At 39.5% G+C, this 12,307-nt stretch overlaps 2 protein-coding genes across 6 annotated transcripts; one reads left to right on the top strand and one right to left on the bottom strand.

The window, feature by feature from the left end:
• Positions 1-4,365, bottom strand: cideb (cell death inducing DFFA like effector b). Of its 4 annotated transcripts, none has more exons than XM_047386765.1 (7): positions 4,253-4,365; positions 3,838-4,097; positions 3,002-3,135; positions 2,590-2,704; positions 1,554-1,712; positions 1,264-1,448; positions 1-841 (listed from the first exon to the last, which is right to left on the bottom strand). In XM_047386765.1, exons 3-7 carry the CDS (start codon positions 3,025-3,027, stop codon positions 700-702), a joined length of 627 nt encoding a protein of 208 aa, XP_047242721.1. In that variant the 5' UTR covers positions 3,028-3,135; positions 3,838-4,097; positions 4,253-4,365; the 3' UTR covers positions 1-699. The 4 variants fall into 4 exon arrangements, with proteins under 4 accessions (XP_047242721.1, XP_047242722.1, XP_047242723.1 ...); XM_047386766.1 differs by having other exon boundaries at positions 4,001-4,097; XM_047386767.1 differs by lacking the exon at positions 3,838-4,097 and having other exon boundaries at positions 4,253-4,271.
• Positions 4,366-4,475: 110 nt separating this feature from the next.
• Positions 4,476-12,189, top strand: tinf2 (TERF1 (TRF1)-interacting nuclear factor 2). 2 transcript variants are annotated; one of them, XM_047386759.1, is made up of 10 exons: positions 4,476-4,840; positions 5,470-5,672; positions 5,758-5,865; positions 7,272-7,367; positions 7,453-7,563; positions 7,639-7,762; positions 8,141-8,278; positions 10,746-10,804; positions 10,919-10,990; positions 11,740-12,189. In XM_047386759.1, the coding sequence occupies exons 1-10, from the start codon at positions 4,813-4,815 to the stop codon at positions 11,857-11,859; spliced, it is 1,059 nt and encodes a 352-aa protein (XP_047242715.1). In that variant the 5' UTR covers positions 4,476-4,812; the 3' UTR covers positions 11,860-12,189. The 2 variants fall into 2 exon arrangements, with proteins under 2 accessions (XP_047242715.1, XP_047242714.1); XM_047386758.1 differs by having other exon boundaries at positions 4,485-4,840; positions 8,141-8,921; positions 10,917-10,990.
• The last annotated feature ends 118 nt before the right edge of the window (positions 12,190-12,307 follow it).

Raw genomic sequence — 12,307 nt, 5'->3', positions numbered from 1 at the left:
TGAATATTGATACGTTTTTATTTGGTAAATTTATATTTTACACTTTTATTTAAAGTATGGCCCTTCATTAGAAACATATTCACAGAAAATCGACCGCAAAATAGAAAAGTTCAAGGAAATTACATAAAATATATTGTACAAAAGAACAAAAAAAAAAATCCAAGAATGATGTGGCTTATTTCCTTCTTATCCAGCTACATAGTGCTGCTCAAACTGTTGTTTTTGTTAAGAACTGATGGCTCTTTTTGACTTTTAGACTTAAATACAGTCAAGGTAGTCATGGCACAACATATTACAAATGATATTCTCAACATTCAGCCCTCAAAATGTCCCTGAGATCAAAACGTTTTCGAGACGGAGGTCCTGATTAGTTCCTTGGGCCACTTCTTAGTCACACATCTGTTTTGGATAAGATGATCACATTCCTTATCGTGACGTAGAAATCAATCATAAATCAAATCTACAACATATTCTAAAAGAGACAAACCACAGTCAGAATAAATGACTAAAGAGCTCACTCATCAAAAATAAAAATTTATACAGTTATTAATATTGTTACTGTTTAGTTTCTGGTTGTTTTAAGGAGAAAAGCATCTTATATTTGTAATACTGTTACCCAGTTATATGTCTAATTGTAAGAGTAAACTCAAAACACCTCAATGAAACAACATTTTTGAGTCGACAGCACAAGCCAGGGATTTAATGCCAGCTTGCTGTGTACTCGGCCCTCTGCGGCTGCCAGAGCTCAGTGCCTTCGATGACGCGGCGGATCATGGATGCAGAGCTGATAAGCAGGTGTCCTGCGGCCTGAAGGAGGGTGGAGGCGAGGCGCAGCGCTTCCCTGAAAACACAACCAGTGTCGCACAGTTATCAGATTGAGATTGTGCGCTTGGTGCATGTAAGATTTGTACAAGCCGTATGAATTGTATCCTGGCTTTTGCAATTCCTGATTAAAGGTACTGACCAGAATTCAGGTGAATATTTTAGATCACAAACACACAATAGCAGGAATGAAAAACAGAAAAGGTGACAACATAGACTATTTATCTGGCTCACATTTTATGAGCTAAAACATCTAGCATCACCTACACCAAGAAAGGTATTTTCATCAGTCTAACGTGGATTATCAAATATTTCAGTCCTAAGCAGAATTCCTAAGCAAAGTAGCTTATTTTCCTTTAATAAATTACCCTAATACCCTCTGGTTTGGGAAAGACTTGCAGCAAAGGAGCTACACCTTGACACTGTCCATGACCCACTTACCTGAGGACCTTCTTGGGCCCCAGACACTGAAAGTCGGCGCTCACAGAGTACAGGCCTTGGAATGTAGCCTTCACACTCAGGGAGCCAAACACATCCTTAGGGCTTATTCTGTAAAGGTCAAAGGTGACTCGCGCTATGTCTCTGCCAGTACGAGGCTTGTCGTGGTTTTTAAGAACAATTGAACCCTGTGGAGATAGAAAGGATGGATCAAACCCAGAGAAATGTGGCTGATGGTGGAAACATTAAGAAGAAAAATCTGACAGGAGGCTCTAAGATGGCATCCAACATACCGCCTGTGGTTTCCATGTCTGTCCAGTCTCTAAGGCCATGAGCATGGTGTTGTCCGGTAGGGTCATGAGGAACTCATCAGAGTCCACTTCAGTACCGTCCTCCTCACATACCAGGTACACAGACGCTGCAGAAATGGTCAGCAGCAAAGCCTGGCATACCTAACAGAGGGTAGAAAAATCTCAGACAGAATTAACATTGAGGCTGGGTATAGGCATCAGCAAAGCTCTTCAGAAGATAAACTGCATATACCAGTTAGATCCACATCCATTGAATTAAAGTCAGGCAGGGAAATTACATTCAAGCCTACTGAAATATTTAAAAACATGAAATTTAAAATGTAAATGTTTAGACCAACACTCCTTGTGTGTTTATGTCACTAAAGCTAAATATCCAGCCAACATCCTAAAATTCAGTCTAGCATGGTTGGTGTTGTAAAACCCAGAAGAATGGACTCCAATGACAAAAAACTAAAGTTTAATTATTTATCAGATAATAAAGACATTTGTGAGCCTTAAAAATAATTGAAAAGTGCATTTAATTGTCCTCTCAGGGGTCAAAAGAGTAGGAATAGTAAAGATGGGATGTTTGGTTGTAATAGGTTTAAATTTGTTTAACAGCGGTGTGGAAGCTGAACGTGTCTCTGAGCTTTGAATTGCTGTGAGTGCAGTTTAAACTCATGACTTTTTGTGATCTCATTTGACATCAGCTAGACTCAGTTCATGACAAAACCATGGATTTGACTTTTAGGAATTTTAATTTTGTGGAAAGTATCTTTTGTACGACAAACATTCCTCCCTACAAACCTACTCACGGCTGGTTGTGTGTTCTATATACGGCTTGTTTCTCCAGCTGCATTGTACATTTAATATCTATATATATGATTAATGTTGTAAAAACACACGCTGGCAGTGTCTTTTTCACAGAACTGTATGTTGTAGTTGCAACAAATAGTTTTGAGGTAATTCAAATGTTAAATCTTTCTCTTAATTTCTTTATCATTTCTGTCTATTATTATGTAACTGCTGTTATTGTCACCCTCTCTTTCAGGTCCTCCAGGGTCCCTGCTGTGATCCCTTTCTTGGTCTCCCTTCTGTTACAGCAGACTCTGAAAGGTCGCTGAGGCGGGGACCAGACCCGCCTGGTCACAGATCTGACAATAAACGAGCAGGAAAAGCAAAGAAATCATTTTCATGGTGTTTTTTTATATATATATATAAATTAGGTTCTGACATTTTGACTTCAGTAATTTTAGAAAGCAGAGATCTTTTTATCACATAAAGCCTGACTCTGATCTCCCAGTAAATCAGAGCCATACCTTAATCCTAACATTTATACCACTATGTTTGTTTTTTCAGTACTTGTCCAAAAAATATTACAGACTTACACTATTGTGTATTAATATGGCATCAATCAATAAGAAACAAGTCTTAACAAACTGTGAACTTACTTGAAGAATGAAGATGTGGAATCCATTCTCCGCACTGTCTTCTTCTCTACTCTCTCAGCCTTGTTGGGTGTTTTTCCAGTGACAAAATGTCTGAGCTCCTCTGTGTGACCTGGGAGCTGGACTTTGCCTCAAACCTGTCGATAATGCAGAAGCAGAACAGAGAAGGGCAAAGTTCATGCAGGCAAAATATAAGACCTCTGATAATCGATACTGGGGGGCAAAGCTAATCATGTCTTACAGTCTATGTTTTATTAAAGGATCCCACAAATGTGGACAAACTGACTTCGGTTTTAGGTCTGTTTTCTATCTAATACAACTGCCATGTAATTTGTATTCATTGACAGATCATATCTTAAGGCAATCTGATCAAGCTCTGCTATTGCTGACACCTACATCAACACCTATTCACAGTTATCTGACAGAAGATTATTCCTAAATGAACCATTTATCAAACCATCTAGAACTTCACGTCGAGAAGAAAAAGAGGGATTCAGGGCGCTGACAAATGAATAAATATTTACACAAACAAGTGGACAAGAAATACAAATGTGACATCCTTCAAGAGCTTATAAAGCAAAAATGGATTAAAATCATGCTGTCATGATGATTAGTGGCTGAGTTTCCTTCCCAGTTGTTTATATTCTCTTAGTGTTTCCATTTTAGTTTGCTCGTTGTTTATTAGGTTCTTAGTTCATTCTTGTATTTTGTAGTATTATTCTGTGTTAGCTTTCTTCCCCGTATTCCTCTGTCGGCTCCTGTTCATGTTCTCTTCTCCATCTGCTCACTCTCCCTTCATTGGTCTCAGCTGTTACTCATTCTAACCTGATTACTCTCACCTGCTTGCCATGTAATCTCCTCACTTCTCTGTATTTAAGCTCTGGTTTCTTCTCTCACTCCTGGATTCTTCTGTTTACTCTGCTCTATTTGCTTGCCTTTTACTCATTCTTTGCTTCTCCTGTTTTTCTTGCTGTTTTATTATAATAAAAACGTTCAGTTCACCGTGCTGCTTCCGAGCTCCTATCGATGCGTTTTGGTCCTGCAGTCAGAACTTGGTTCAGAAGCTGATATCCAGGATGTCACAGTGAATTGCATGATTCTTAAAAAAAAAAAGAAGCTCGACATTGTCAATACTGAGACGTTGCGTAAACCTAATGTATTTATCAATAAACGTATTTATGACACTTAACAACATCAACACCGAAATAGCAAACTGTGAAAAAGAATTCCAATGTAAAAAAAATTCGTCTATACCTTTTATTTATTTTTAAGATATGAAGAATTATTCGTAATCTGATGTATTGTTTTGTAAATATTTGTTTTCAAACTTTTTTTTCCTCAAACAACTGCAGTTTGTTACCGCAGCCTGGCGGGTGTCGTTTCTACGTCATATCCTGAAAATTATTTTAGGTGTGTTCGTTTAAAATATATTAGTACCTACCCGAGCGGAGTTTGAAGTTTGACCCATGTTTCGTATAGAGACTCAGGAAGCACCGCCCCTCCGGCACATTTGATATGATGATTGAAGCTCTTCCTGACAACTTAGTGAAGGCGGGAGCCAGAGAAGCGGAACTTTTGACAAAGGCTTGTTTAGTTTGGTTTGGGTTGGATTTACAACGAGTAGCGCCGCTGTTATTTTACGATAACTACTTTAAAGCGTCACATGACACGGTTAAAGTTACCGTAGCTGGATTTGTTAACCAATTTCGCTAGCATACGTTGCTAACTTTGTGTCGGGTTTCCTGCAGTAACCTGACACTGCTAAGCTAACTTTTATTAACGTCAGTTATATTTAGTGAAACGTATTTATTGGAATGGCTGCAAGAAAACCGAAAGAAAATGGTGAGTAGAAAACTAAACGTTTAAATCTTAACCGCTGATGCTGGTTAACAACGTTGAAGTTTTTTAAAGTTTCTCAAACATGGCCGTCCATTTAAACTGACAGGTCGGACAAGGAGGGCAATAAATATAGAAGCATCCAAGATCTCTGGAGGAGATCAACTCCACAGATGTAACAATCTGTTGACAACTATAAGTAGTGGACTCCACAAATCTGGTCTTTATGGAAAATGGCAGCTGTGTTGAGAGGGGTCCTTATGGTGAAACACGGTGTTGGCAGCATCATGCTGTTTGGGTCCGTTTCTTCATCCGGGACAGGAAACTGGTTCAGGAAAGTCTAGGCTCAAGGGGGATGAATATATATGGATGCCACACTTTTAAGATTTTCATTTGTAAAAACAAATGAAGACCATCTGTTGTTTTTCATCTACTTCAGAACTGTGTGCTAATTTGTGTTGGCCGGTCACATAAAATCCCAATAAGATATCTGGAGGGACTGAATTTGCTTGGTACAGTCCTTACTAGGTATTTAGGACACAACTGCTTGACTGTGTTTATGAGAGCTGTCAGGCCTTAAGCATTCCTGCTTTAGACCGATTAATTGTTTGTATCTAACTTTGTTTCCTCTACAGATGCCAGCCTTCCCTTTGCTGCTCTCCAGCTCCTGGCCCCGCCTGTCCGCCTGGTTTCGGCAGCGCTCTGGAAGGTGCTAAAGCAGAGGGATGTGATGCAGTATGGAGTCGTGGAGGAATTTGTGACTTCAGCCTGTGAGACCGTTCCTGGGCTGCTTACTTTGCGACACCAGGGCAAGCTGGCTCTGGGCCTCAGAGCACGGGTGACTATTTACTGAATGATGAGTGAGGATAATTATTCTTCAGTTAAACTACATTTCTTAATCAGTTTTCCTTCTTTCTTTTCAGTTAATATTAGAATTGTGCCTAAAAGACCCAGATGTTAACGTGATTGCACCACATCTGGAGAGGATCTGTGCTCCTGCTCTTCTTTTATCTTCATCTGCCTCTGCTGTGGTAACGTGGAGCTGGAGTTTGGATTCACACTAAAAATGATGTTTTCTGCTAATGGTTTGCTTTCACTGCTTGCTTCCCACTGATGATTGAAACAAAGGTTAACTGTAACCAAGTAGAGTACGAATTGGGTTGCTTATTTCAATAGAAATGTGCATTATTTATTTATGCATTACATTAAGAGAACCCAATTCAAAAGTGTAGAATTACAGGAGCAGATGAGTGTGAAAATAGGTACACTGGGGCCTCGGGTACAAAGACTTGCATGGATTTGCTACTGAAACCTGACATATGCTGAAATCAAGGAGGCTACGGTATTTCAAACTTTACACGTGTGTTTATTCACATAACTGGTGTAAACACAGCATTTCTCTAGGGTTTTATGATGAAATGTACTAAAAATCTTGTTTAATGAACACAAACAAGAACCACTCAGTTTAACCGCTGACAAGAAATGACACAGTAAAGACAAGACAGGCTCAGGTCCCTGGAGCCCATGGATCCTGTCCGCTCCCACAGGTGCACAGGCTCAATACGCATCGGGCGATTTAATATTGGGAGAAATAAATACATTTACTCGGCAAGACATCAGAGATCCCTTTGTAATGAATTCCAGCCTATGTTGTTCATTAGATTGAATAAATCGTGCCAGGCCACCTCATCATAACAGCGGGCAAAACTGAAGGCCAGTCTGAGACGAGCCGAGATCCAAGCAGACTTCTACTGTCCTAAAATGGCCCCGAGCTCAAAAACTGGTTATGGCAAACATGATTTTATGAACCTTTATACTATTGTCATGTCTGCATTGGTCATTTTAATGTTTTTACCACGTTAATATTTGTTTACATGGTGTTCTGGTATAGATGGTGTCCTTTAGGAAGACAAAGGATTTCAGCACAAGAACAAAGCAAAGTTGGCAGATGCTCTCCCAGTTTGGCTGTTTTCGGGTGTTTATATAAATTGGGAAATAAAAATAGGTCAGGCTATGCTAAACTAATACACTTCGTATAAAACAAAATTGTATAAAAGCGAAAAGCTCTTCAACTAAGCGTTCAGGGAAGCACATATTAACACTTAGCTCTAATAAGCAACATGTTTTCTGTTAATTAAAAGGTCAATCATGTATTTAGACAATATAAGCTGTGTTTTAAATCCTGTTTTTGTGCTAATTTTACACTTTAACTATTATGTTTTCATTTGAGTGTTCTTGTCTTATTTGCTTTCAGACAATTTTGAAAGAAAAACAAACTAATGCCTAAAAAAAACAAAACAAGCATTTTAACAACAATAAGACAGCTTTTTATATCCACTGTTGTAGTTTGTGCAGGTTTCGTTGTTGTTTATAAGTCAATAGGTTGTTTTACACATTTATATGTAAAAAGTGCTACTTGTGTTTCTTTGTCTTCAAGAAGAGGGATGTGAAGATTCTGAGAACGGTGGAAAGTTTCCATTCTTTCGTTGAAACTCTGCTAACAAACCAAGCAGAGAGAGAACTCTTCTTTAAAGTGAGTAGATCCATCCACCAATGGCCCACTGAGGGGAAATATCTGAAACGGTGAGCAGGTAATTATCATTATTTTTCTTTAACAGGAACAGTTTCCCATAGATTATGGCCCAAAGTTTGACCAGGAGCTGGAGAAGCTGTTGTGGGAATTTTTGATCCGACTGGACCAGTTGCTCCCGGTTCCCAACCTAGCTCAGGTAGGTATTAGGACACACATCTGTCCCGTGGTGTTGGTGTTTATATATGTTGGAGTAAAAATGATCTGTTTACAGACGGTGTCATGGCTCAGTGATGCCCCTCCTGTCCTGGAGGAGTGTGCACAAGCAGCCACTCAGCCACAGCTTCTCAAGATCCTCCTTCAACATCAGACGTGTCTGGGTCACCTGGAGTCAGCAGGTAGGATCACGTTGAACAGAAAAACTATAAGATTTGTTTTGACTGTTTTCCCCGCCTGGTTTAGTATGGAAGCGACAGCACTATATTTTTCCAAACAAAGCAATAAGATTAGTTATACTAATTTGTACACTGTCACTTTTCAACTCCATCCCTCCGTCCGTTTTGACATCCATCTCTTTGTCCGTCCAACTATCCACAGTCAAATGTTTGCAGATTCTGTAGAAATATCTCTGTTAAATTAAAAATGAACTTTAGATTAAAAAAGAAAAGAGAAGCCATGAAATTTGATTGTGGAAATCTAGGGAACTTTGAAAAAAAAATAAGTAGGAACCCAAAACTCCTTACAAGCCCTCTAAACAGTGTTGTTTTTGTTCACAGCGTCTCTACCCCCAAACATGGGGGACTCTATCCTGGCTTCTCTTTCTCTGCCTCCATCTGGAAAAGTCCCATCCAATCAACCAGCGGGAGTCAGCTGGTCGGCTGCTGAGCGGACAAACTGCTCAAAGCCAGGAGACGGTACACCGTTTGTTACACCTGTAATTAGACTCATTTCTAATGACAATGTTCCAGCCATGGTCTCTGCCAGGAAAAGAACCTTGCTAGGTGAAAAGGACTCAAAAGATGCAACAAACGATCAACAGGATCCAAGCACAAATTTCACTTTGGTCAAACTGAAACCAAACCCTGTTGGAGTGGACCAGGAACAGGTGGAGGAGAAGAGGAGGTCCTCAAATCAAAGTGTTGGAAGGAAACGCAAGCAGCTAGACACAACAGAAAGTGGCTCCGAGGAGGAAGAGATTTCTGAGAATGCATCTGGAGAGAAGAGGATCAACCGGAACCAGAGAATCAGAGAGACGGAGGAAGACGGATCACGAACTGTACAAAACAGTGGTTGCAATAGAGAACTCCTAAATAGTTATATAAGTAAGCTCGGCTTTGAGAAGCTGCACCTACCTGAAGATCCGTCCCTCTGCTCTGTTTTTGCTTCCTGCCTCAGCAGCCGTCCCAGAGTTGTTATCCAGAAACTGTCGGTTGCTTCTGCTAGCACCAGGTTGTCTGGCGGAGGAGGGAAATCATTTTACAAAGAGCAACAGAAGCAGAAGAGGAAGTCCTCAACAGGGAAACAAACACCTGAAAGTCCTGGCCTGGATGATAAAGAGTAAGGCTCAAGACAATGAGGTGCTAATAGGACTCCATTCTGGGTCTTGTTTAGCATCTGATGATGATCTCTGCCATGGATCCATGTTGTTATCACTTAATTACGAATAAATTTATATTTATTGCAAGAATGTGATTACCGCACTTTAGGGCAGTGATGTACAGAGAAATCGACTGGTGACAGGGAGCAAGAGATTGTCGGGATTCCTGCTCTGTCCTGAAGTCGGGAAAAGTGTCAAATTTGCTTTGAGAATTTTTCAAACCGGGATAAGTATGGAGAAAGAACTGAGGATGGAAAAATTTTAGTTTCCAAAACTTATTCCATATTCTGTTATCTGCAGGCTGACAAAAAAAGAGACAATATTCTAAACAAAAAATGAGAAAGTAAAAATAATAACAAAAAAATTAACATTTTACACTAATTACAATTTAAATTGCATATTTTATCTTTGAGGCATGGCATTACCAACATAATGAAGGTATCAAAGGTCAGAAGATCATTTAGTATTTAGCGTAAAATAGTTTTGACAAGTCTGCCATATGTTTTGAATTAAAGCCGGTCTGAGTTAGTCTAGATGCCAAAAAAGGGAAAAAACTGAGAAATGGTTCCTAATCATGGCCAAATCTAAAGCCTCCTTTAGCAACATGTGAAACATACAGACATCAATTAAATGTTTTCTACTCCAATGTCTAGAAATAGATAATCAGCATAAAATGTAGAGCTCTGATCTTGGACAAGTGCTGGATTTTGAGCTGAAAAACGGATTAGGATCCCTGGAGTTCACGCAGGACTACCTCTGATTGGTCGGAAACCAAAAAAAACCAATCCTCTGTCAGACCAGTGAAAGCACCATAATTAACACTCCTCGGGGTGGAAGTTGTTACTGCGTGAAAAAGACTCGGTTAGTTATTTTTGGAATCAGGTGTTTTAAATATGGAGTCAGAGGGAGCAGAGATGTAAGAAGCGGCTTAGAAAGTAAACGATATTTTCTACGGAGGCTGTTCATTCAGGCTGTTACAGGGGGTGGGACTTCAGCAAGACACAGAGGTGTTAGGAAGGCTTCTTTATACTTACAATAAATATAGAATGATTGAACACTTGAACAGAAAATCTGTTTTATTTTTTGTGCTTAATCGGACACAGTTGTCCCTTATTTCTGAAGTGAAAGTGTCGTACCTTGTGATTATGGTGTGCAAACCGGAAAAAAGGTACGGGTATACATTTTTTGTAAATAAAACATGCTTTTTTTTCATTTATAGATGCCACTCTCCCACAAGCTGTAGGATTTCATCGTATTTTTGTAGATTTTCAGCGATGCAGAGAGATCTCTTTAATTTTGGGCTTTTTTTTGGGGGGGGGGGACAATTCTGTCTTTATTTTTCCAGAAACTTTATTGTTACAACAGTTCAGTTTTCAAGTTACCCAGGCAGTAGAGTAATGTTTATGGTACTAAAGAGAAACTGCAGTGGTTTAAATCATCAGCGGTGGGTCAGAGCTTTACAATATCGATGACCAGGAACCGGCCCTAAAATCTCTGATCGGTGCATCTCTGCTTAAAGAACACTTGGAATCCAAACGTGTTGTGATTCACTAATGTTTAGGACGTTTGACAATTTAAGAGTGTAAATTCTAATAAACCAGAAAATAAACAGGTTTTATTTATACTAATTTCTTTGAGCTTATCTTTCTGTTAAAATGGCACAAATTAGATGAGTTTAAGTACAATATTTTGAGCTGGAATAAAAACAGATTCACTGTTTTCCTGCAGACAAATATTAGCTACATGTTGTCTGCAGTTACCAAACATCTGTTTGTGCTCCACAGAAACCGGCCTGTATTATCCACTGGGAGCAGCTCTTCTTCCCAGCAGAGGAGTCATGCAGGTGACTTCAACACAAAAACGTATTTCTATGGTGGCAACATGTGATTAGTTACAGGAGGTTTCAGCAATCCCTTCCATCAGTGTTGGGTTTATCTTGGTGCTTTTGTGTTTAGAGATGGTGGCTGTGTCAGGAGAAGACTACGTAGCAGATTCTGAGGACGAGGCATCCAAGAACTTCAAAGGGAGGGTATGTATGCTCCAAACATTACTAAATTATGCACAGAAAGTGAATTTTCTTGCCTGCTTTATTTACATTTATGCAGTGTTCCTACAGTCGGCTGTTTCCTAGGTGACTGAAAAAGAGATGTTAAAGGTGGATTAATGAGGATAACGGGGAACTGCACCAGATTGCAGATGTCTCATTTGTTGGGTCTTTGAGGAGACTGTGGCTCAGTGGAACCTGAACCTGGGTTCGATTCCAGCTGCCTCCTGCCACATGTCGATGTGCCCCCGGGCAAGGCACTTCAAGTTGCCTTCCGATCTGCATATGGGTGTGTGAATGTGGCTCGGTTGTAAAGCACTTTGAGTGGCCGTTATGACTGGGAAAGCGTAATATGAATGCAGTCCATTTACTTATTCATCTATCTGCTTGTCTGTCCTTTTAAAGTTTGGGTTTTCAAAGGTTCCTTATTTAAAGCCAGATCACTATTAAACTTATTGATAACTGTTGTGTTTACATTTCATGTTTGAGGTTATCAGGAACATCTGGAAACTGAATTCTGAGAAACTGGAATATTAGAATGAGAAGGAACTCTTTACACTGAGGATCCCTTTTTAAATTTAAAGGTTTCTATTACATCCAGACCTGTTAAAATGTGTTTTTCTTATTGCTGATATTCTAGCAAGTGATCACTGTGGCGCTCTGTCATCATCCAGTTTAAACACTTTCCGAGTTTGAACAAAGTCCAACTGTATCTTGTGCTTCATCTCCCCCAGCTGTTCATGAAGCGTTACTACAAGACCAAACACGGCACGTATGTTCCCACCCTGAGGGAGTTCTGGAAACCCGGGATGACCCGACGGAACCTGCTGTCCGCTGCCAGCAAACGCAGGTGATGAAAGGGACCTTGTTTACTGCTGGGAAGCTAAAATGTTACATGAAGTGTGGAGTTTGGCTGTCTTTTTTTTTTTTTGTATCTTATTATGTATAAAGAAACTGTAACAACCGTGTGAAATGCAGCTATCACTGCAGTTTAGACAGTTTTCAGTTTTAGTTTTGAAGTTGAAGAAGCCATCATGGAAAACCACAAATATCCCTGTAGATGTTTTGTTTTTTATTCATATATATATGTTCTCTTGATTTTCTCTCTCATTAAAAATGTAGCACTTGGGAGGTAATTAGGGCCCTCTATGTAATATTTTCAACGAATAAATATTGGAACAAATGCTTGTTTTGTGGTTTTATTTGACTGTTAAATGTGATTAGTCTGCATAAAGTAGAACGTTTACTGGAAGCATGACTACCACTAGTCTTGGAGATGGCTTTAAATTTAACCCATCTGTT

Source organism: Girardinichthys multiradiatus, chromosome 14, assembly GCF_021462225.1.
Source record: "Girardinichthys multiradiatus isolate DD_20200921_A chromosome 14, DD_fGirMul_XY1, whole genome shotgun sequence".
Classification (NCBI taxonomy): domain Eukaryota; kingdom Metazoa; phylum Chordata; class Actinopteri; order Cyprinodontiformes; family Goodeidae; genus Girardinichthys; species Girardinichthys multiradiatus.
The sequence above is the reverse complement of the archived record's forward strand: the minus strand, read 5'-3'. Positions and strand labels throughout refer to the sequence as shown.

What these genes read in the sequence shown, in the direction of transcription:
- cideb (XM_047386765.1), bottom strand. Translation starts at nt 3,027, where the DNA reads ATGGATTCCACATCTTCATTCTTCAA. An exon ending in TGGAGGACCTGAAAGAGAGG is followed by an intron (nt 1,713 to 2,589) that starts GTGACAATAACA and finishes ACCCTCTGTTAG; the next exon opens with GTATGCCAGGCTTTGCTGCT. An exon ending in GGGCCCAAGAAGGTCCTCAG is followed by an intron (nt 842 to 1,263) that starts GTAAGTGGGTCA and finishes TTGTGTTTTCAG; the next exon opens with GGAAGCGCTGCGCCTCGCCT.
- tinf2 (XM_047386758.1), top strand. Translation starts at nt 4,813, where the DNA reads ATGGCTGCAAGAAAACCGAAAGAAAATG. An exon ending in GGGTCACCTGGAGTCAGCAG is followed by an intron (nt 7,763 to 8,140) that starts GTAGGATCACGT and finishes TTTTGTTCACAG; the next exon opens with CGTCTCTACCCCCAAACATG. An exon ending in CCAAGAACTTCAAAGGGAGG is followed by an intron (nt 10,991 to 11,739) that starts GTATGTATGCTC and finishes CATCTCCCCCAG; the next exon opens with CTGTTCATGAAGCGTTACTA.